At 41.7% G+C, this 21269-nt stretch overlaps 1 protein-coding gene across 2 annotated transcripts in view; it reads right to left on the reverse strand.

Annotated features, from left to right (window-relative positions):
- tmem94 (transmembrane protein 94) overlaps nucleotides 1–21012 on the reverse strand; it is a 30483-nt gene extending 9471 nt beyond the window's left edge. Inside the window, exons 1-20 of one of the 2 annotated variants that reach the window (XM_014473570.2) lie at nucleotides 20773–21012; nucleotides 17361–17671; nucleotides 14097–14216; nucleotides 13695–13822; nucleotides 12883–13019; nucleotides 12503–12708; nucleotides 11230–11378; nucleotides 10994–11096; nucleotides 10833–10919; nucleotides 9999–10115; nucleotides 7625–7681; nucleotides 4384–4488; nucleotides 3403–3576; nucleotides 3115–3336; nucleotides 2413–2725; nucleotides 1351–1524; nucleotides 1171–1273; nucleotides 865–1073; nucleotides 605–786; nucleotides 131–263 (exon numbers count right to left, since the gene is read on the reverse strand). In XM_014473570.2, coding sequence (XP_014329056.1) covers nucleotides 131–263; nucleotides 605–786; nucleotides 865–1073; nucleotides 1171–1273; nucleotides 1351–1524; nucleotides 2413–2725; nucleotides 3115–3336; nucleotides 3403–3576; nucleotides 4384–4488; nucleotides 7625–7681; nucleotides 9999–10115; nucleotides 10833–10919; nucleotides 10994–11096; nucleotides 11230–11378; nucleotides 12503–12708; nucleotides 12883–13019; nucleotides 13695–13822; nucleotides 14097–14216; nucleotides 17361–17384 — 2743 coding nt within the window. In that variant the 5' untranslated portion in view covers nucleotides 17385–17671; nucleotides 20773–21012. The remainder of the gene's footprint in view (nucleotides 1–130; nucleotides 264–604; nucleotides 787–864; nucleotides 1074–1170; nucleotides 1274–1350; nucleotides 1525–2412; nucleotides 2726–3114; nucleotides 3337–3402; nucleotides 3577–4383; nucleotides 4489–7624; nucleotides 7682–9998; nucleotides 10116–10832; nucleotides 10920–10993; nucleotides 11097–11229; nucleotides 11379–12502; nucleotides 12709–12882; nucleotides 13020–13694; nucleotides 13823–14096; nucleotides 14217–17360; nucleotides 17672–20772) is intronic. The other variant, XM_023340700.1, reaches the window with a different exon arrangement.
- Nucleotides 21013–21269: the final 257 nt, after the last annotated feature.

Genomic DNA, 21269 nt, shown 5'->3' on the forward strand with positions numbered 1-21269 from the left:
AGCACCAGCCTGGGTTTGACAGCCTGCAGCAGCACCGAAACTTCTTTTTGGCAAGCTAGCGTCTCTCTCATTGAATACAAAAAACATAAATAAAAAAATCACGGAGCGTGGAGAGGGACAGCCCACATACCCTGGTGGAGGTCTTCGTGCAGGGAGCCGTGTCCTGGGCTGGACGGAGTCCCCTCACAGGGGCCGTCTCCGTTTGGAGTCAGAGATATGTGACAGTTCCAGCCTGTCTCTAAACCCATCTTCTCTGCAAACACCTGCACACACCCACACACACGCACACACACACACACACACACACACACACACCCACACACACACACACACACACACACACACACACACACACACACACACACACACACACACACACACACACCCCAACGCACTCGATGAACCCACAGCAACTTAGCTTTAACACACTTTATGTGCCAATATGGATATGAATAATTGTCCCAAAAAGACTAAAGTCGACATGAAGGACAAATCATAACTAACAGAACAGATCTACCTGACACACTGCCACCATGGGAGGAACAATTCTACAGCTCAATGCTTTCACATTACGTCCAACACTTCTTCCAAGATGTTTGCTCACCTTGCTGCGCAGCTCATCCTCCATGGAAAAATACACAAAGCGGATGCAAGCAGTGACCAGCGCGTCGATGAGACGGACCGTGTCCAGCTTGGCCTGGAACTGAGACGACACCATCCCCATGAAGATCTGTCCACTCAGCGCCTGGACACAGTCCTCCCGCTCCGCTCCCTCTCCGATCCCCTCTGACAGAAACACACAGAGTCCATCAGAACCTCGGCCTGCGGGTCTGAAGGCCCCGCCCCGCCTTGTCCCACGCCCACCGTCTGAGCTCCAGCTGTTCCTGCACAGGTTGTGTTTGATGGGCGTGGTGGAGGGCAGCTCAACGCCAGAGAACAGGCAGGGACCGAAGGCCAGCTCCACACACTTCCCGTTCAGCTGGCCGGACAGCGACACCTGCATGGGTTTGTAGGAAAAGGCGGAGCAGTAACCTGACAGGCAGGCACGCTGGTAGAAGTCCAGTACCTTTTTCCTGTAACACAGAGGGGAAAAAAATTAAATAAAAGAGGTTAGATGCTCAGAAAGACAAAAACAAATGTGAATACCAGCCTGAAACTCCAAAAGCAGACCTGTCTGAGCCTGAAAGGGGGTAGATATCAGTTCCATCCCAGAAGTCAGTGCAGGCCTCTAGGATCAGGTCAGCTGAACCATGTGACAGCATCTGGACGCTGTCTGCAACAACACACACACGTTTTTATACCCACAGAGCAGCTAGCACGGGCCATGCACACACACCATGCAGGACTTACTGGAGGAGGAGTCTCGCACACACAGGGACATGAGGTGGGAGATGGGGGGCTGGCGCTTGGTGAAGGATGGGAGGCGACGAGAGGTGAACTCCTTGGTCTTCTCTCTGGATGGCAGCTGGTAGAGGGTCAGGTGGTTCTCCTGTTTAAACAGCTCCCTGGCTCCAGGAGTGAAGCCTGAGACACGAGCAGCAGGACAGACATGATGGGAAGTTATTTACACATGCATAGTCTGCATATTATACACATCCATGAAAAAGGTCTGTTCTAAAAAATAAAGACTATCCTTGGTTCAAAGCTGTTGGCTCATCGTCGTCTCATCGTCTGTGTGTTTTTCTACCATATTTAGATGTATGGATACTAATAGTCAATTTTAACGTTACTAGACAATTAATTTTATATTACAAGCAAACAAGCAAAACTAAAAAACATAAGTTTTTAAATATTATGTAAAATGCTACTTTAAAGAAATGCTGTTTCTGCTATGGATAAATCATATCCACTTATTACCACTAAGAAAAGCCAAAATCACATGAAAGTAAAAGATATCAAGTCAACATGATCAGATCATCAATACTCTGGGATGTAGCAGGAATCAGGGTTCAGTAAATAGCTTGGGTTTAAAGTTACAGTACGCTTCAATCAGGAAAAGAAAAAATATGTATTTTTTAACTTTAATCTTAATTAATGAGTTACAACATTTTATTTCCTTTTGGAATTAGTAAAGTATTTCTGAATTTGAATTCAACATTGAGCAAAGAATGTTAGCATGTTCTGACAATCAGTGGATTTTAAAAGTATGATCAAGAATTTAAAAACATCTGCTTCTTAAAATGAAGAAACATTTATTTTCCAACAATAAAGTCACTAGAAAATGGTGAGAGTTGTTGTTCAGACAGCTTTGTGTTAAAATTTAGTTATACAATGTATTCCATAAAGTTCCAGTCCAAAGTACAAGGTGTGACATTATGAAGCACCCACTGAGAGGCTGCAGGTAAAACCCAAAAATGATGCATTACCAGAGAACAGGAAGGACATGTAGACGTGCAGCGCTGCATGTTTTACCAATCAGCCTGGAGAGCTCACAGAGGCCCCAGGGAACGTAGACGGGCAGCACGGAGCCGTGGCTCTCCTGCAGGGCCAGGTTGGACAGATGGTCTGAGAAGCGGCACAGCTGCTGGGTGACCCCGGCGTTGCACAGGTTCAGCATGATGTTGAGGCCCAGCGGCTTCAGAGAGGGCAGGTGGCACTGCCAGGAGAGATCGTCGAACTGGATGCTGGTCGGGTTCTGCTGGTCCTGAGACAAGCTCAGCATCTCCAGGTGGTAGTCGCACACAAAGTCCTCTGCCTCGGCTTCTGGACAGCCCAGAGCAAAATCCTGGACGACCAAAACCAAGATACAGAAGAGAGAGATGGAATCCTCACGTAGGGCTAAACCTAACATTTTTCATAACCCTAGAAGATTTTTTTTTTCCTATGCTGTTTGGCCCATTGGGCTTTTGTTTCTTCCTGCAGTTACTATTATTATTTTTCTAAATATCTTTGATCTGTATTTGATTTGTGCAAACTAAATCAAACTAATTATGGAATATGAATGCATCAACATTATTAACTAGATTAATTTTCTTGCATCTGCATACACTAATTTCTTAGACGTCTTATTTTGAGATCTCCTCACATGTTGTTGCACATTAATGAATGCTGCAGTTTGTTATCAGTTGTTTTTGTTTAGTGCCAGCTGTTTCAGTCTCGCTCCCCGGCCTGTACCTGCTCCTCCTCGCCTCCCTCGGTGTCGTGGCTGAAGCTGACGTTGGATCCAGAGTGATGTTTGGTCCGGGAATGTGTCGTGGGCTGAACAGGCCGCCGGAGTCTGACCGTCTCAGATGGGCGAGCCGCGTCATGCGACGTCGTCTCACTGGGCTCGGCTGCGTCCCCCAGCTGGACGGCGGGCTCCTCCGGGGGACAGAGCAGAGTCTCTGCTTCTTGAGACTGCAGCAGAAAGAGGATGTTAAGAAAGGGGGAGCTAGAGTAACTCACAGTCTGTCAGGTAGACACCTCATCCCGGTCATCTTCGGTTTCCATCCGGCAGTAGGAGTTCACCGACAGGTCGTCTCGGAGGTCGTCCTGGCTGCTGTGAGGCGGTTCCACTCTCCCACTGAAGAACAGAACCGTCTCTGGACTCGGGTTTGGCCATGACAGGACGCCCTGTTTGTCCACGCAGCACAGCACCTGCATACGGATGGTGAAACACAGGATGAACCAAAGGTAAAAAAAACATGAAACCATAGCAACAAATCGACAGCATACTTCCTCCTTCCTACATTCAGCAGAATTCTGACATTTGAGCTGACTTTCCTGTTATGCGAGATAGGATGAATTGTTTCACGATTACACTGCATCCATATTTAAAAGCTAAACAGTATCTCAAAGCATGACACATCCACCTCCATGCTTCATAGTTGGTATGAGGTTCTCTTCCTGGATTCCTGTGTTTGATTTATGTCAAACATGTCCTCTGTTCTGTGTCCACATGATTTCATTTAGACTCATGACTTCAGAAGTTCTGGTCTTTGTCTGCGTTCTCTCTGGTGACCTTCATGTTTGTCTCAGACAGTAAAAGTTTCCTCTTTGCACAAAACCCAGGAAGGTGAAACTTATTCAGTAAAGTTTAATCCTCATCTCATATCCATCAGGCATTTACCACAACAGTCAAGAATTACTTCATGTAGAGGAAACAAAACATATATGTAAATCATACCTAACTATAAGTCACAGGCTCAGTAAAACTATGAAAAAACATGCAACTTGCAGTCCATAAAATATGGTAATTGTCATGTATAAATAAGCAGAGCTTTTTAAAAATCACTGAATGTTCAAATTTCATTGAAATTTAGTTTGATATTTTTTTTATCTGGAGTAATTTTTGTACAAACATTAAAGTGATTATATCATAAACCATGGTATATCTAGAAGTGAAGAAAGAAATCAAAATTTGGCCATAAAAACAAGAGAAGGCCTTCAAAGAGTCGTACTCACAGTGACAGAGCCCAGAGTGTGCAGCAGGCTGGAAGTGTAGCACAGAGTCTCAGATTCTCCCTTCAACACGCCAACCATGTGTCTCCAGACACAGCGCAGCAAATCCTGCATCCGTAACAAATACCAGCAGGTTAGAATGACACACCACCAAAACCAAGAAACCTCCTAATAAAAGAGCAGGAGTTTGTTACTGAGGAGAATACTTCCCAGCTCTAAATCACAGAGAATTCCTTCATCAGTTCTGAGATGAGAGTAAAGCCTGTAGAGTACAAGTCAAGGAGGTGCAGTGGTCAAAACAGGCATGCAGAGACTCAGGCTCCGATTGGATGGAATCAATGAAAACTTTTCCACAGGAAGAAAAAACAATCACAAAGAAACCATTCAGTATATGGACGCTTTAGCTTGCCAGTGCTAACACAACATGGCAGTCAGACTTGGCAGTGAAACTGGACAGTTTGTGTTGAGTATAATGAAGAAACCACACTGTGCATCCCTATGTACAGATCCAGCTCTCAGTGATCTGAAGTCATGTTTGGTTTTCAGAGGGATCTGCTTGTATTCTGTACGGCTGCAGAATCCTCCTGACCCAAATGTTCGGAACACCAAAAGGTTTCCAGGTAAGTGACTTTATTTCACTTTATTTCTGCTCCTGCTAATAATGATCAGCTAACACCACTTCAGTGAAATCTTTTCATAAGAACAGGTTCAACTTGTAACTTGATGATAAGTGGACTAGAAACACTTTACTATTCTGCCCTAGACTGTTAGGAAAGGCTTTGAGCTTCTCCAACTGCTAGGTCTATGTTTATCAAATGATTTTATTTAAAGGCATATTAGTATATGTAAAATACGTCTCTTTAAAACCTTCCAGTGGTCTTAGTGTGGTAGATGTCAGACAGCAGGGAAATGGGGGGAATGTCCCATCAGACCGTCAGTTCCCGAAACCACACACTCAAAAAAAAGAGAGAAAAAAAATTGGTAAAAGTACATTCGGGGTCAGTACAACCCCACCGGGTAAAAAGCTCATGGGTCCAAATGACTCCATTTCTTAAAACCGTGGGAGGGTTAAATAAGGTAAATATTTTTTTTTCTGCTAGAGGTAAAACTCAGCACCACCTTTCTCCTCTGCTAAGAATAGTTCAGTAGATGTTAGATGTTGAAGGATTATGCTGGGACCAGACTGTTGAGTCTTGTCTGTAAAAGTTTTTTCCCCCTCAAAGTATGAACACAGTCCTGTACCACCTGAGGAGATTTTTGCAGGCTTTGAGTCAACCCTTAGTTTAATTTAGTCATCCTCTTCTTTAATCTTTTAGCACAAGGGTGTCAAACTCCAGTCCTGCAACGTTTAGTTGTGCCTCTGCTGCACCACCTGAATAGAATAATTAGGTCATTAGCAAGGCTCTGGAGAACTGATCTACACAAAGAGGAGGTAATTAAGCCATTTTATTCCAGTGTTTTGTACCTCTGTCACTTCTAAAAACTGCAGGACTGTGGCCCTTGAGGACTGGAGTTTGAGACATGTGCTTTAGCAAGATTGTTTGTGGATTTGCTTATAGTTTTGTTCTGAAGTCTGATTGAGAAAAACAGAAGGCCAGTCTGAGAATGTCCTTCCAGACTGTTTGGTCTGTTTGGTTCCCACAGTTCCAGGACTGTGGGAACTGTAGCTGCTGAGTTCCAAACTCTGTTCCCAATCAGGTGCACCACAGTCTAAGACTGGACCACACACTACTGCCATAAAATCACCAGAGTTTTAGACCAGAGTCACGTTAAACTTTGTGATCTAGTTTTTTGTCACAAATTATTCTCACCTGAATTATGAATAGGTAACTCAGAGCCTTCTTATGACCCAATAGTGGAGAATCTGAGGTCATCTTTGCTCGACGGCATAATGTAGCACATTTAGAAAAGGGGAAACAGTAACAAATGCGTTTGAAACATCAGATCTAGAAATGAAAAACCTGGTTAAAATAGGTAAATATATTGCAAACATAAGATACAAAGAATATTTCTTTGTAATATTTGTTCCTGTCAGAACAAAACAAAGGACGGAGGGTCAAAAGGGACAAAATTAATTCAATAAATCATTAAATAAATGTACCATGGTGACGCTGCAGGAACAGGAACCATGAATAAATACACACATAATTATCTGCATTAGCCATTGTACGTTTGAATTGTTTTAATAACTTAATGACATACTGAATAAATTATCTAATAAATCAATTATTTAAACATTTTTATGTTACATTTAATTAATAATTTAATGATGTATTTTTTTATTGTCCCTTTTTACAGTCTATGTAAAAGTACCAGTAAAACTCCTTTAGATATTTTTTTTGTCATTACAATAGAATGACAAGAAACTTTTTTTCTTTACTTTTGGTTTTGTTTTTCATCATTTTCCACAAATGTCTACATCCCATAGTAGAAAATCAATCCATCCTCTATGGCAAGTTTGATGTTCTTCTTTATTATAAAACCTAAAATTAGAAATAAAATGGCGGCTTTTTAAAAATGAAAGATTTTCTACAATTTCCTACAGATTTTTCTCAAAAAATTGTAAGCTGACTGCTCCATGCAAGTTTGGTGCATTCAATAAAAACATATTAACAACATAATAAAAGATGTCAGGACTGTAGTGTGGATCACCAGCACAAAGTCTTAATTACCAGTCAGGTTCATGAACAAGTAAGCCACTGTCTCAAGTTAATATCTCTACCATATTTCACATGTTCTATGGATTCATGTGGATGGATGAGCAGTGAGATTTGACTAGAAAATGATGACAGCCAAAGCGTTGCAACGACAGCATTCTGAGCAGAAGCTGAGAGAAACAGAAGCATGCATGGAGAGAGGGAGAAGCACCTGTAAAACATGGACATCCAGAGGTGCTTGGTGAAGATGGACAGATTACTGATCCATACATAATGTGACCCAAACGGTCACGGTTAGGAAAACTGTGGAAAATTACTTTGCAAAAATCAATGAAACAAAAAGGAACCCACAGGATTTTAAGCAAAAACAGCAGTGTGATATAGAAAGTGGCCCAAACATAAACTGTTGAGTATTTTCATAGCAATACAATTAAAAGATAGAAGCTAGCGGTAATGATTCAAAGCAGTTGTGGGTCCACAAGGGGGAGCTGCAGGACGGTGAGCAAATAAAGACAAGCAGGTTGAGGGGTCAGCCGGGAGTAAAGCAGGTGTGAGGTGAGCAAAAGCAAGACAGAGAAGGGTTATACCTGCGAGGAAACTGCTTCGGTGTAGCTGCTTAGAGTGTCCTCAGAGAACTTAGCAAGCTAGGGCAAAAGAAGAAGCTAGTTAAAACCCAGAGGGAGGCTGGCAGCACACCTCCTCTGTGTGTGTGTGGGTGGGCGTGTGTGTTCGAGGGATGAATCCCTCCGCACTGGGCTCATCACAAAACTTGCAATTTCAAAACTACTGAAGGACAAAAAACAGCTTACACCAACCACCTATGTTTACCAGTCTATTAAAAGGGAAGTGGAAGTTCCTGCAGGACCAGAGGTGATCAGGCAGGTGACCTCTGGTGCCTTAAAACCAACAATTATCACCCACAAGTTTGCTTTAAGCCACACTTTAGGTTTAAGGTGTTAAATATATATTTCTACAATATAATGTAAGGTCATTAAAGGTTCAATGTTTTCATGCAGTAGAGAAAAAAAAGTCCAGAAAAGCTAATTGAATCAAAATGATCAAATCGGATAAATCTTAAGACAGCAGTTTGTTAAGGACCATTTGGAAGAAACATTTGTCCCCAAGCTTTTCCATCCTGGCTGATGTCATGAGATGCTGCTTCAGTATTTCTACTGTACATAATGTTTTCTTACGATGCTACTTATATTGTGAAGTGCACCATGATGAGCCTTGCGAATCTCCCCAGTGTCCATGTGACCACAGGACATGTGTCCAGACATTCAGCTCTTTGTCCCCCGAGTCCATTTGCAGACTGGAATCAGATCTAATTTTCTTGTTGCTTTTGGAGTAATTAATGGCTTCTTCCTCTCTGAGTGGGCTTCCAGACCATGTTGGTGCAAAATCTTCTTCTACGGTGGAAAATGACTCTCTTACCATCTTCACAAGGTCTTTTGCTCTGGGGTCGATTCACACATTTCCCATGCGACCCCTCAGAGCCGGTCTCCTTCCTGACCCGCTGCACATTCCCATGATGGTTATATATAACTTGCATATAACTATTTGAACAAATGATGTAATGATGTTCACGGGCAAATAGAGATGCTGTTAGAATTACAGCTCTAATAAGCAGAGGGTTACCTTAGTCTGATAAATATTACAAAAAGATATGTGAAAGCTGCAGTGGTTCTGCAGGACAGGCGCACAGAAATAAAAAAATTATTTACCATGTAGCTTAAAACAGATATGGTGTCTTGAAATCTAACATGTACCATATAATCAAAACAACTAAGAAACAAAATGTAGCAAAAACTACACACACACACACACACATATGCGTGAATATATTTTCATTCCTCCAGTTCCTCTAGTTTGGTAGATTGTATCCCATATTTCTCAATGGCGGTGCAGCGATTGCAGTTTCTTGGCCGATCATCAATCTTTAAGAAGCTCTAACTTGCCAATTCCGATCTTGTCCAATAGCGATTTGTTTTTAATAATTGATACTGTCAGGTGTCAACTTTATGCCCCTTCAATGTTCCAATCTTATTTTAATGAAAAACATTGAACAATACCTGTGAAACAATAAAAAAATGCTTTAACTGCACATGGGATAGTGCTCTCCCACATAAATGAAAAGTAGAGAATTGCTGCTAAACTACTAAATTAACAAAAGTAAACAATTATTTAGTTTAGTCTTTCATTTTTCACATTTTAAAAACAAACATACCTTGAACAACAGGTCAGATTGCACAAATGTTTGGAGCTCTTTCCAAAAATAATTTGCTTTTGTCAGAAAGCCTCTTTATAATTCCTCTAATCTTCATCAGGATTTTCCTGAGTCCCCAACAAGCCTGGGGGGTTATCGGGTTTTATCCCCCCCTCCGCCAGGCTAAGCGATGCTTATTCTTATTTTAAAAACTTTTTTTTAATACACCAGTAATCCTGACCTCCATTCGTGTTTTCCACGCCCCGCTCTGCTGCACATTCAGCGGCGAGGCGGAGTAATTCCTGAAAGAAAGGTTTGTAGTTGATGCATTGAACAGGGCAGGAAGCCGGGTGTGCACCGGTCACACTCAGTGCCTTATATTTCATTTAATCATATTTTTTTGTCGTTTAAGTATTGTCAACAATGTCTTCTATCAACGTTGTTACTGAAATGTCATATTTCTTTTCCATTTCCTGTCGACTTGACATTTTTAAACATAAAAACACAGTGGCCTGCTGGTGGACCTGGCTTAGGAAGTTGTCTGGGGGAAACCCTGTTCATCCACAGGTTCAGTACTGGACTGTGGCTGGATCGCTCCAAAACATCAATATTACTTCTAGTCAGAAAAAACATTGTTGGTCACTTTAGCCAGGACTATGGATACTTTGGGGGTAACTGTAACAGTATTTAATATTTCAGTGCGTGTATGTGCGCATATGTGTGTGGGTATATGAGCGTGTGTGTGTGTGTCCTACCAAGCCAGCTGGAGATGCGCGACTGAACTCAGACAGGACTCTGGCCTCTCCAAAGGCATTTACCAGGACCCACATGACAGGGAAGAGCAGCGGCAGGATGGGCAGCACAGCCATGAGCTACAGCACAACAACACACTGACACCTCAGTCCACTCATCCTGTCATTAATCTGAACTGTTCACAGCAAATGATGAACATTCCTGGGTAGTTCCCAGGAACCAGGGGAGTTTCCTTGGTCCATTCTTAACGCCCCACATTTATCAGGTCAAAAACAGATCAGCAGGGTAGAAATTTGGTCCTGAAATAGCCTCTGGTCAGGATATTTTTAATTTAGCTGGAACTATTGGATGGGGGTTAGTGGAAGGAGAGTTGGTTGAATTTGTTCAACATTATCATTTAAAATAGTCCACTGCCATTATTTGAAGTCAAGTTTTACTGTTACAGATTCTAAGTCACTGATGTCTGTCAACAGCCAAATGTGGAGAAACAGGGAAGTAATTCCTTCATTCAGAGAAAAATAAACCTCTATGGACCATTTATAGATTATAGAAACGATGAGTTGCAGCTACAGCGGTTTAAGCTAGTTCGGGACTTGTCTCTCGGGTTTTATTCCTGCCAGTATCAGTGATCGTTACAAACAGTGATCGCTCTGATTTCTTCCCCTCATGCAGGTTAAAGCTCTACATGGAGATCTGCCATCTGCAAAATCCCTGTTAAACTTTTTCTAGTTGAAAGACAGAGCAGCGTTGACAGAATCAATGGGTTATACAGCATTAGGAGGCCATACATGAAACTTGGTAGGGCTGGGCAGTACTTGGTCTAAACGTCGTCTCACCTGGAGCTGAAGGAAGTTGTAGCAGGGAGGAGTGATGCTGGGGGCCTGCCAGAAAAAGCGAATTGTGTTCACCACCAGGAACGCCACCTGCAGGAAGGACCAGGCAAATGTTTCCTTCTGCTCTTCCAGGGCCACTGAATGTGTAGAAGATTCCAGCTCACCAGCACAACAGGACAGACGAGCTTCGTGATGATGGACTGAACAGTAAACCTCTCATTATCCAGCACTGTGATGGGCCGGGACAGGGCCAGCTCCAAAGCGTTCCTGTTGATTTAAATCAAACTTCCATTTTTGTAAAACGTTATCAGTGACTGAGATTGTTATAGTGGCAGAGCAACTGATCCCAGAACAACGAAGATGATCCAACCACCTAACTAAATATGATCCAGCTCCCTACCTGACCGGCTCCAGCACCGGGGTCCGAACCACTCTGAAGAGGCGGTGTTGCTGGGGGCTCTGGGGCCCCCTCTTCTCAGTCCGAGGTGAAGGGGGAGGCGATAACGGTGGGAATAAATCTCCTGGTTCCAACACTATGTGCTCATCATCCTGAGAAAGAAACAAAGATAGAGCTCAACGCCATTCCCAGTTCCCACTTCTAACCCCAATCCCACACCTGCTTTAATAAGCACACCTCTTCCATTAGCCAATCATGTGGCAACATTTCTAGGAAGTAATTCCTCTAGATGTAGGAAAGACAATTATCAGAGCATCAGAACAGGGATGGGAGAGATTTGGCTCTCTAGTTGACATGCGGTTTGTGGATCTGAAGGGTTGTCCAAGTCATCAAGGCATTTTGCAGTTTGGGTGGCAAAGGATGTCTGTAAGAGCCATCTTGTCTTTGTATTATGAAGCACAAGCTGGGTCCACTTTCTAGGCCCCAGTTTGAGCTAAACGCTGCGCAGGTTGGCCTCCGTCAGGACTGCTTTACGTCACTCATCTTGCTTGTGGTGTTGATGCATCGGTGGGAAGGGGGCGGTTTGGGAATCTCAGGGTTTTACTTGTTTTTGTAGATTTTAAGGTTCTGTCAGCGTCTTCAGGCGCATTGGATTGGTTTGCAGCAGAGTGCGAAGTGGTCTGCATGAGGTCATATGGTTCCAGACCAGTAAAGGGTGGAGTGCTCCATCCGGGTCTGAGGTGAAGGACCTGGATGGCGCTCGTTCTGTTGTAGAAAAAGCTGAGCTAGAAAGCAAAGCTCCTGATTAACTGTACATCTATATTTTGTCTATCAACTATGGTGATGGGGTACGGATTATTACAGAAAGAACAAGACTGTAGCTACAAGCATCTGAAGGGAGTTACCTCTGCAGAGAGGCTGTGCTCACAATTAGAGGCAAGATTGAGGAAAGTCATAATCTCGAAGGCTTGAAGTCGAGTCACTGCTCCTCAGTTGAGAACAACAGAGCATCTCATCACTCTGGCTTGTGGGCCTCTTTCCCCTGGGGAAGACCCAGAACTTCCTGCAGATGCTACATAATCCCTCTGGCCCCCAACCCGCACCCCCGGGGCCTGTTGCCCCTGTGATCCGATTTCAGACAAACAGAAAACAGAGGATGGATGGAAGGGGATTTCTAAGTGCTTTATTTCAAGGTTTCATTGAATGTCTGCAAAGATCTTGTATATTTAATATTTGCAAATCAAATATTGTGGCTTGCAAGTCACTACAGCCTGACCTTGACGCCCCTGAGAGATGCAAACGCCTGCTGGCCAGGTCGTAGAGCAATGATGTCTCCTTCCACCAGCAGACTGACGGGGAGGTTAACCAGCTGGGAATCCCGGTAGGTCCAGTGAAGTGACCATGATGGAGACGAGGGCGTGTAGAGGTCAGGGTAAAGAGAAGAAGGCCACTGAATTTCAGCCACACACCCTGACAGATAATCTGGATGGATTATAGAAACACCAAAATAGAGGGGAAGTATCAGAACAGGCCAGAGAAATAATAATAATAATACACTAATTGCTCTGTAGTGATCACAATAAAACAATCACACATGTTCCACCTTTGACCCTTATGAGAAAACCTAGGCATTTTTCTTGTCATATCCCAACTCACCATTGAGCTGTGCGATGATGCGTCTGAGGCGCCGGACCATCTCGGTTTTGTTGAGTCTCTCCTGGCGTCCGACCAGAAGCAGGTTTAACAGGAAGAGAAGGAGCAGGGCTGCAGAATTCACCATCTCTATACCAGAGCTGGGAACAAAAGACACATTTCATTTATATAATCCCAATTCATAACAGATGTTACCTCAAGACTCTTTGGAAAAGAACAAAAATTTATTTGTATTCACAAATGCACAGTCAGTGTAATTCAATCATAGAAACAGATTCAAAGTTCATTATAACTTTTAAACAATGCAGACATGTTCGGTTTCTTCTTATAATTGCTTAAAAAAGTTACAACTAAGTAACAGATTAGATCAAGTCAGTGACTTGCAGAATTCACTAATCCTGGATGAGAAAGTAGCAACAACCAACCTCCTTCTTTTTCAACGAAGCTACATTGGCTAATGCCACACACAATGAGGAAGTAACACAATGAACAAGAACGGAGCTTCAATTTGTGATAGGCTAGAGATTAAATTGGTTTTCTGAGGTAGAGTGGAAGTTAAAAAAGGAACAGATTCATTAACAGTATTGTCTGATAAAGATCTACTTTAGTGACATTATATGTGTCAGCACCAGGTCTACAGTATGACAACAAGAGTGCGTAGGTCTGTGAATGTTTTGAGTGAAGCCACTTGAGTTTAAGGTAGTGTTGATTTGAAATGTTCACATTAATTATTGTGCTTTTACTTTACATGTTATAAATCCGTTTTACATTCATAGTCCATGACAGGATAGTTGAGCTAAATAGAGTTTGGCTACCTGCCCTTCGGCTGGCTGCCATGGCAGCAGAGGAGTCCCACCACCACCAGAAGAGTCAGAGCCCCGCCTGGCCAGTGGAGACAGGATTGTCGGTTGCCATGGTAAATGAAGCTATTTTGCCATTGTTCCTATTAAAAGAATTCGAAACAAAAAGAACGTAAACACAAAATTCTGTTTGTGACACAGAGCTACAAACCACAACTAAAACAGTACAAACATCAGAACAACCAGTTTGCACTTAATGGATGGAAACTGTTTGTTACTAGAAAAGTTGGAAAAGATAAAACCTAAAACATCTGCCAGCATGTGTTGTGTTTTAACAGTTGGATAAAAAAAATGCTCAGACTGATGTTTTTCCTTTATTGAGTTTGAAACCCTTTTTGTCCATGAGTGTGATCATACCAGCCAAGAAACCCGTCTCCGTGTGGCTCTCTGGTGCTGCTCCAGCAGGCTGCTCAGCTGGTCCCGGAGCTTCACCAGAGCCTGGCTGGTGGAAAGGCCACGAGTCACACCATCTGCCTCCTGCCAACACAACAGGAGCAGGAGCTCACACACACCATAACAAGACCAAAGGCAACGTATTTATCAGCATGATTTTTAAAGGTTGTTTAAATGCAACAGGTTTTTTTTCTCGATACAGGTTATTCCTGCTTCATTGGCATTTTAAGTTTATCAGGATAAATAATGCTCTGCCTGCCCTGTTGTTGTATTGATTATTCTAGCAATCAGATAAACAAATTGACACATTCTGCAGAGTTTTCTTTTGACAACTGAAGTCATTTTTATGCAAAAAACAAAAAATCGAATTCCTCTTTTAAATAAGAAGATAAACATTATATTGCCCAGAATGCAATAGCAGCATTCCTTCAGTGAACACTTGATCATTTGGCAAAAGATGAATCTGCAGCTAAAAAAATAAATATTCTGACAACAACATGTGAAAAGTTCAGCCTTTCTGCTTGACTTAACAGCCACAGTGTTGGGCAGATCTGGTGATTATTTTTGGGATTAACCAATGAATAACAGAAAAGCAAATCATGCTTAGGAGGAGATTTATTGATGTGTTTACTGACTCTGAACCAGGTGAAGCTAAAACTGACACCTGGGATGTTTTCAGTAGAGCAGATTCACAGACAAAGAAGGTGTTTTATTTCTAAATACAAAATGCATATTTTTGTACAGTTTTGGCTTAATTACTGCTCAGAGTGTGTTCTTTCAACAAAATGGTATTTCTTCGAGTCCTTATAAGCAATTAATCAATTACTAAATTAGTTGACAACTCTTTCAATAGTCTATTGATCACTCTTAATGTGATTTATTATTTCAGCTTTAATATTTACTATCAAAAACAGCACCATCTTGCAGAGCTTTCTGTTTCTGTCCATGGAAAAATCGAAGATGTTGTGATGCACCAGCCAAGCAGCCAGTAACTGAAATGTCTAGTCAGCAGATGAAGCCCTGACCTGATCCTGGATGAGTCATGATTTACCTGCATGTGTGTTCAGGTCATTATGTAGGTCTGTGGAAAATGAAGCCATTTCACAAAGACACAGAGAACTGGGCATGTTGTTTCTGTTCCAGCTACAGACTAAAATCAGAACAGGAAGACGCAGTATAAGGATAAAATTAGAGCCTGAAAACACATCAAGTCAAACATAATCACAATATCACAGTTAGCAATACCATCAAATAAATGGAAGGTACTGCTTGGATGTAATATTTAGTTTAGCATCATATATTGAGTGCCAGACTCAAATTCATTTATCTAAATGAATTCGAACATGTGGTACTCAACACGTCTTCAGTCTTTAATACACACTGCACTTCTATTTTTAGTTGCTGAAATACAAATGCTGACAGAAAATGGAGACACTTTAATGATGCAGAGAAAAAAAAGACTGGGAAATTAGTTTCATCAATATCTTCATGTGTTGCTAAAAATCACTCCACACACTCCATAATTATGCTGTTTGCAGTTAAATTTGAATTAAAAATGACATTTGTTTATTTCTTTAATTCAAGTAAACAAAGTGCCATTGTGTGCATTATTTTCTTAGAGTCACTTGGTTTGGGGGGTTGGATAAGACAATGGACAAGGAAAACAAATCTGAAATTATAAATACTTTTCCATTTTCCCTACCCAGACCTGGAACATTACAGACTTTTCCAGATTGCATAGAAACCCTGGTTAGTCACATCAGGGAGAAACTACATTTCCCATCTGTCACCCCACTGACACACACACACACGCACGCACACATCCACACACACGCCCGCGCGCACACACACATTACCAAATATGACAATTTCCTTGAACCTGAGTTCAGATTAAAGGACCAACATCCTATGCAGCCAAGACAGAAATAACTTTCCCAGAGAAACTAAGAATCAACAAAAATCCTCCATGGATACATGAAGCAGACCGGAGGACCAACAGAGGCAAAGCAGCTCCTGACCCTGACTACATGCTAACAGATCATTTCTCTTTAACCAGACAGTGGAGGAAATATGAAGTAAATCTGCCTTTAAAGAGAAATGTACAGTAAAGCATATATTGCTGAGCATTTTCTGTTCCTGCCTTCAACACTTGTTAACCAAACCATACAAGTCTAACTCATAGTATGTGACAATAGTAAACATCAACAACAGTGGTTAATAAGCAGTTCTCCTTGCTCTGAGGACGGGAGAGCAGTGGAGGCTGCAGAAGCTCCACCTGAAATCTTTGTGCCACTCTATCAATAGAAAATACTTCTAATAGAACAGGGTTTCTCAAACTGGGGGCCGCGGCCCCAAAAGGCATTCTCTGGTCAGGATCGCACAGCATTCTGGGGGATGGAGGCAGAGGAAAGGCTTTAGCCTCTCAACCTCTCATGGCCAGATAAGAAAGTTCATCAACTAACTCTTTGGTTACCTAGCAACAACCTCTTAAGTAACGTGCACAGTAGTAGTTCATGCACAACAGCTCAAGAGGAAACTGTGGTTAAAACAGAAAAGGCCACATTACCCCCAAAAAAACCAATCAATAATTAAGACTGATATAAAAACCGTATATTGTGATGCTACTCCAGAAACAAAATCTGCTTCAAATCCAGAGGACCAACCAGTTTAACACTAACATCATCACTAAGGGTCAGGGCTGCAGTGTAAAAAAATCTTCAGATGGTGATAATATTGATAAATATACGATAAATGCCCGTTTTCTTCTTTACTGTCTTTATGATCTGTGCTTCCTGCTTTGTGACCCCAGTGTGAGCTCTGGCTGCTGTTAGCCTCTGTCCTACTGGCTAAATATTGTGTTATACAACTTCAGAACTTGTAAAATACATTAGCCAACAATTACTGCATTCCAAGCAGCCCTGTGTGATATGACTATTGTACACACTGACACCGAGATGACGATGTATTCACGATTTATTGTGCTGCTCTACTAAACATAAATGTCACTGATTTGTCTCTGAGATTTTAAATAGTTATTCATTTATTTTCATTTCTATCCATTTAATAAAGTCTTATAAGATCAAATCAAAACAGACAACGACAGGTTCTCACTAGAGGTGTAACGGTGCATGTATGCGTGCTGCAGATTCTTGTTTCGGAGTTCTACGCTCTAGAAAGCCTGCACCTTTACAGGAAACAACCTGAGCAACATTCAGCAACAAGACTCACCTGCTTCTTGTCCTGCGTCGCCATGCCGACCCCGACCACTCCACATGCTCTGCTTCTCAAGCTGTCATCGACGCCTGGCAAGAGGCCTTCAGTGCCACCGCAGCGCGTCCAGACGTGGGGAGCCCACAGCGGGGCCGTTTCTTCCCGACGCCTTCAGGTCACTCATATGCAGAGGCGAGGAAAAGCAGGCGGAGGCAGGGTGGTGCTGCTGGGAGTTCCCACCTGGAAACCGTCCTCTGCCAGAGTGACAGGAAAGCGCAGCAACACCTGCAGGTTACCACCAGGAGATGGGCTCTGGTTTTTGACACCGACTGTTGAAGTGAGAATGAACACCGGCAGTCTGGTCAGGAAACGTTTTTATAAGCACTCAAAATAGCGCAGCTGACCAAAGAGCTGAACAGAGATAATGCAAACACATTAAAGCACAAACACGTCTTTTATTTCTAGCTATCTGATTCGATTCAGTTCAGAAACTATTTTTAATTCAGACACAAATTTTTCAAGTCAGTTTAAATTATGGGACTGACAAGAGAAACAGTGTGTAAAAAAAAACAAAACATTTGTATAAAACAACAAACAATAAAACTACAAGGTTCCATACTGTATCAAATTCTATCAGTTAAAACAAAAATAGGTTTTGCCTAAAATTCTGGAACTTAAATGACCAGTATTAGGTTAGCTTAGCTGCCTGGCCTTTTTCTTAAATAAATAAAAAAAATCAAAGAACTATTCAAAAGCCATTTGGTGGTCAAGTGGACATGTAATGCAATATGAAATAAACTCACAAATAGGCAAAGACGTACAAATTAAACACATTTTAAAATCCTTGAGCATTTTGAATTTATTCCTAATTCCCAGGACTAGGAGTTGCATTTTGTTTCTTTTCTTTAACCTAAAACATGCCAATAATTTCACCGAGAACCAGTTGACAATTAAGAAATTAAAATGTTCTGGGCCTAGTCAAAGCCCAGAATTTGATCTTATTGAAACAGACTCAACATGCAAGAACTTCTCACACATCTGGTTGTTTCTAATAAAGCTGGCAACACCAGATCTCAGGGGCCAAACTCAGTTCCAAAGCAATTATCTTTTTTGTGTTTCCCTATAATTCTCATTTTGGTAGAACTAAATATTTAAATGAGGAGTCCTTTTTTTTCACTGTTATGTATGAATTTTCCTTTTTAGTGAAAGTGCAATAGGACCAGCCCGTGTTAGCATTACAGCTGAAGAGAAAATGAGATGTAGGTGCAGAAGCCACAGCCACCTGATCCACTGACATAAGCAGCTCTGTGTGGAACAAAAAGCCAGCTCCACTGAGTCAGCAGCATGTTCTGACAAACAGCTGATGATGCTCAGTCACAGAGGAGGGGAGGCAGACTGTAGAGCTGAGAGACAGATCCATCTGAAAATCAAACAGGCCGTCCAAATGAGAAGAATTATTTATGACTGAAAATGTTCACTTCAAAGATGGCCGACTCTCTGGTTCTCTCTGAAAGTCAGGTTGGTTAAATCAGTGGTTCCCGACCTTCTAACCATTCTGTGGACAGAAGGAATGGAAGGTGTGTGTCAATGTTCTAGTGTGTGTCAGTGTGGTAGTTCCTGGACGACTAATTTACCAGAAAGTCTGTTCACCATCAAAAACTCCTGAAGAAGAAGAACCAGCTGTCCTTTTCTGACTTCAAACTCAGTCTCACTTGGTTTAAGCAGCAGGACAATGATCTGAATTGCACCAGAATTTTCTAAAAGAAATAAAATGAAGGCTTTCTAGTGGCCTAGTCAAAGTGTAGGCTTAAATGTGATTGAGATGTAGTGATATGATCCTAACTAGGTTTTACTTATTGTTATGGTTTGAAAACTACGTTCACTCAGGCTAGCTCAGGCTCATGCTAAAATCCAAAACATTTACATATGACAAAAAGTGAAGGAGGGGGATGTTTTAGGGATTGTGGAGTCAACGACTGGAGGAGCGAATGCTGCAGAAACGTCTGTGTTCCTGTCCATCAGGCTCCTTTAGAATTCTGATACTGCATCTCAAATACTGAATCACTTTTTCCAAACCACCTTGGGCATCGTAGTTTCTCCTTGCTTCAATAACCAAAACACCAGGGAAAACAACCCACGACAACACCCATAAAGTCAATCAGTAAATGTTTATCAGCAGCTTCTGTATACTATATAACATATCAACTTATGATATAAACAGTTAAGTTGAAACTGAGAAAGATTAACTTTTCCATCACTGTGTGTCTAGAGTCTATGGCTTGTCCTCACCACAGAGGGACTGAATATAATAAACTAAAGGGTGAGGATGAACATTTAAAGAGCATAGAGAGGACAATTTCAGAATTTTTTAAGGTATCAATTGTTAAATTGCACATTTTTACTGTGGCTTGTGAATGTTACAGCTCCTAGCTATAAAGATGGTATTATAATTATACTTCTGTCAGCAACATTTGAATCATTTGCATGATGGAGAGATGAAAACAAAGGAAAACCAATGAGTTCCATCTGATACAGGGTTTCTAAGCATTCACCAAGTCACAATCTCACATTTTTCTAGAATCAATTTCTGGAATTATTAGTCAGTTATTGAACTGTGTAACCATAAGACTAAGACCATTAGTAACAGTTGTGGTCAGAAGTTTACACACCCTCATCATGGACACAGAATGTCTAGAAAACATGGGGCTTCTAATGATTTATATGAACCGTTCACAAATGTGACATTTTTATTATTATTGACAAAGTTGATCAAAAACATAAGGTGCATGAGTCTGGATTTGTTGTAGGTGTTCCATAATCACCAGATGATTACAATTATCTGTTGAGCTGTGTGTATTTTATCTTGTATGTATCAACAATTTCAAGCTATTTTGTTTGTATGTTTCTTACCAAATTCTTTCACATTGACAAAAGAACGATTCAGTTAAAGTTCAAATCAATGACATTGATGCCCACGATGAATGTGGTCAGAAATCATTTACATTGAACCAATAACTGGTGAATAATGAGGATTATTCTGCGTTCAAGAACCTTACGAGTGTAAAAATGTAACGACGCAACAGTTTGAATGTCTGCTCAATCAGCAATCATTTGTATATTTAATACAGTTAAAATATAGCCTTCAGTTTACAACGTTGGGCCAAATGAACAATAGTCTCGAACCGTCGACTGAAAGCGATCTAAAGCGGCGCTAACAACAGCTAGCGAGAAACCAGAGCCGAAGCTTTGCTTTTTGGACATGTTCTCTAATACACACCGATTAAATTAATAACACGACTGAAGAGATATTTGTTCCTTCTTGTCAACAGATGCTGCAGACAGGCGTCCACCCATCAGCAACAACACCTACGTAATTTGCGGTGTATAAATGAATTGGATCCGCGTACAACATTTTTCTGTGCGGACTCACCTTATGTGTCTTTTAAGCAGCTGTTGATATCCTTCCAAAGTTATTTTGTTCTCTCAAACACTAATGGACTTTTCTCCTTCACTGTTACTGCAGCAGCCATCTTTGGACAACGTCCGTATTGCAGGAAGTAGGCTGTGATTGGATGAGTGTAAGGTGTTTTATTCTCTGATTGGTTAATTCACCTGCGAAGACATTTAGTATTTTAAACACTCGTCTAGCCGGGCGTTTAACTTTGATAACCCTTTGCTCCCCGTTTCGCCCAGCCTCGGTGCATGGGCCACACCGGTCAGCATATGAGTGAGACTGGCCGAGGTGGAGGTGGAGGGGCAGGACGCAGTGGCTAGTTTAAGTTTCGGCTCCATCTTGCGGTCAGTTCCAAGAACTACACAGCTGTATTGACAATCAAATAGAAAAATTGCTTCAAATGCCCGTGTAAGTTTAGGAAATTAGATTTTCTCATCGGATTCAGAGATAAATAATAATAATTAAAAATAAAG

Source organism: Xiphophorus maculatus, chromosome 10 (assembly GCF_002775205.1).
Source record: "Xiphophorus maculatus strain JP 163 A chromosome 10, X_maculatus-5.0-male, whole genome shotgun sequence".
In the NCBI taxonomy this organism is placed as follows: Eukaryota; Metazoa; Chordata; class Actinopteri; order Cyprinodontiformes; family Poeciliidae; genus Xiphophorus; species Xiphophorus maculatus.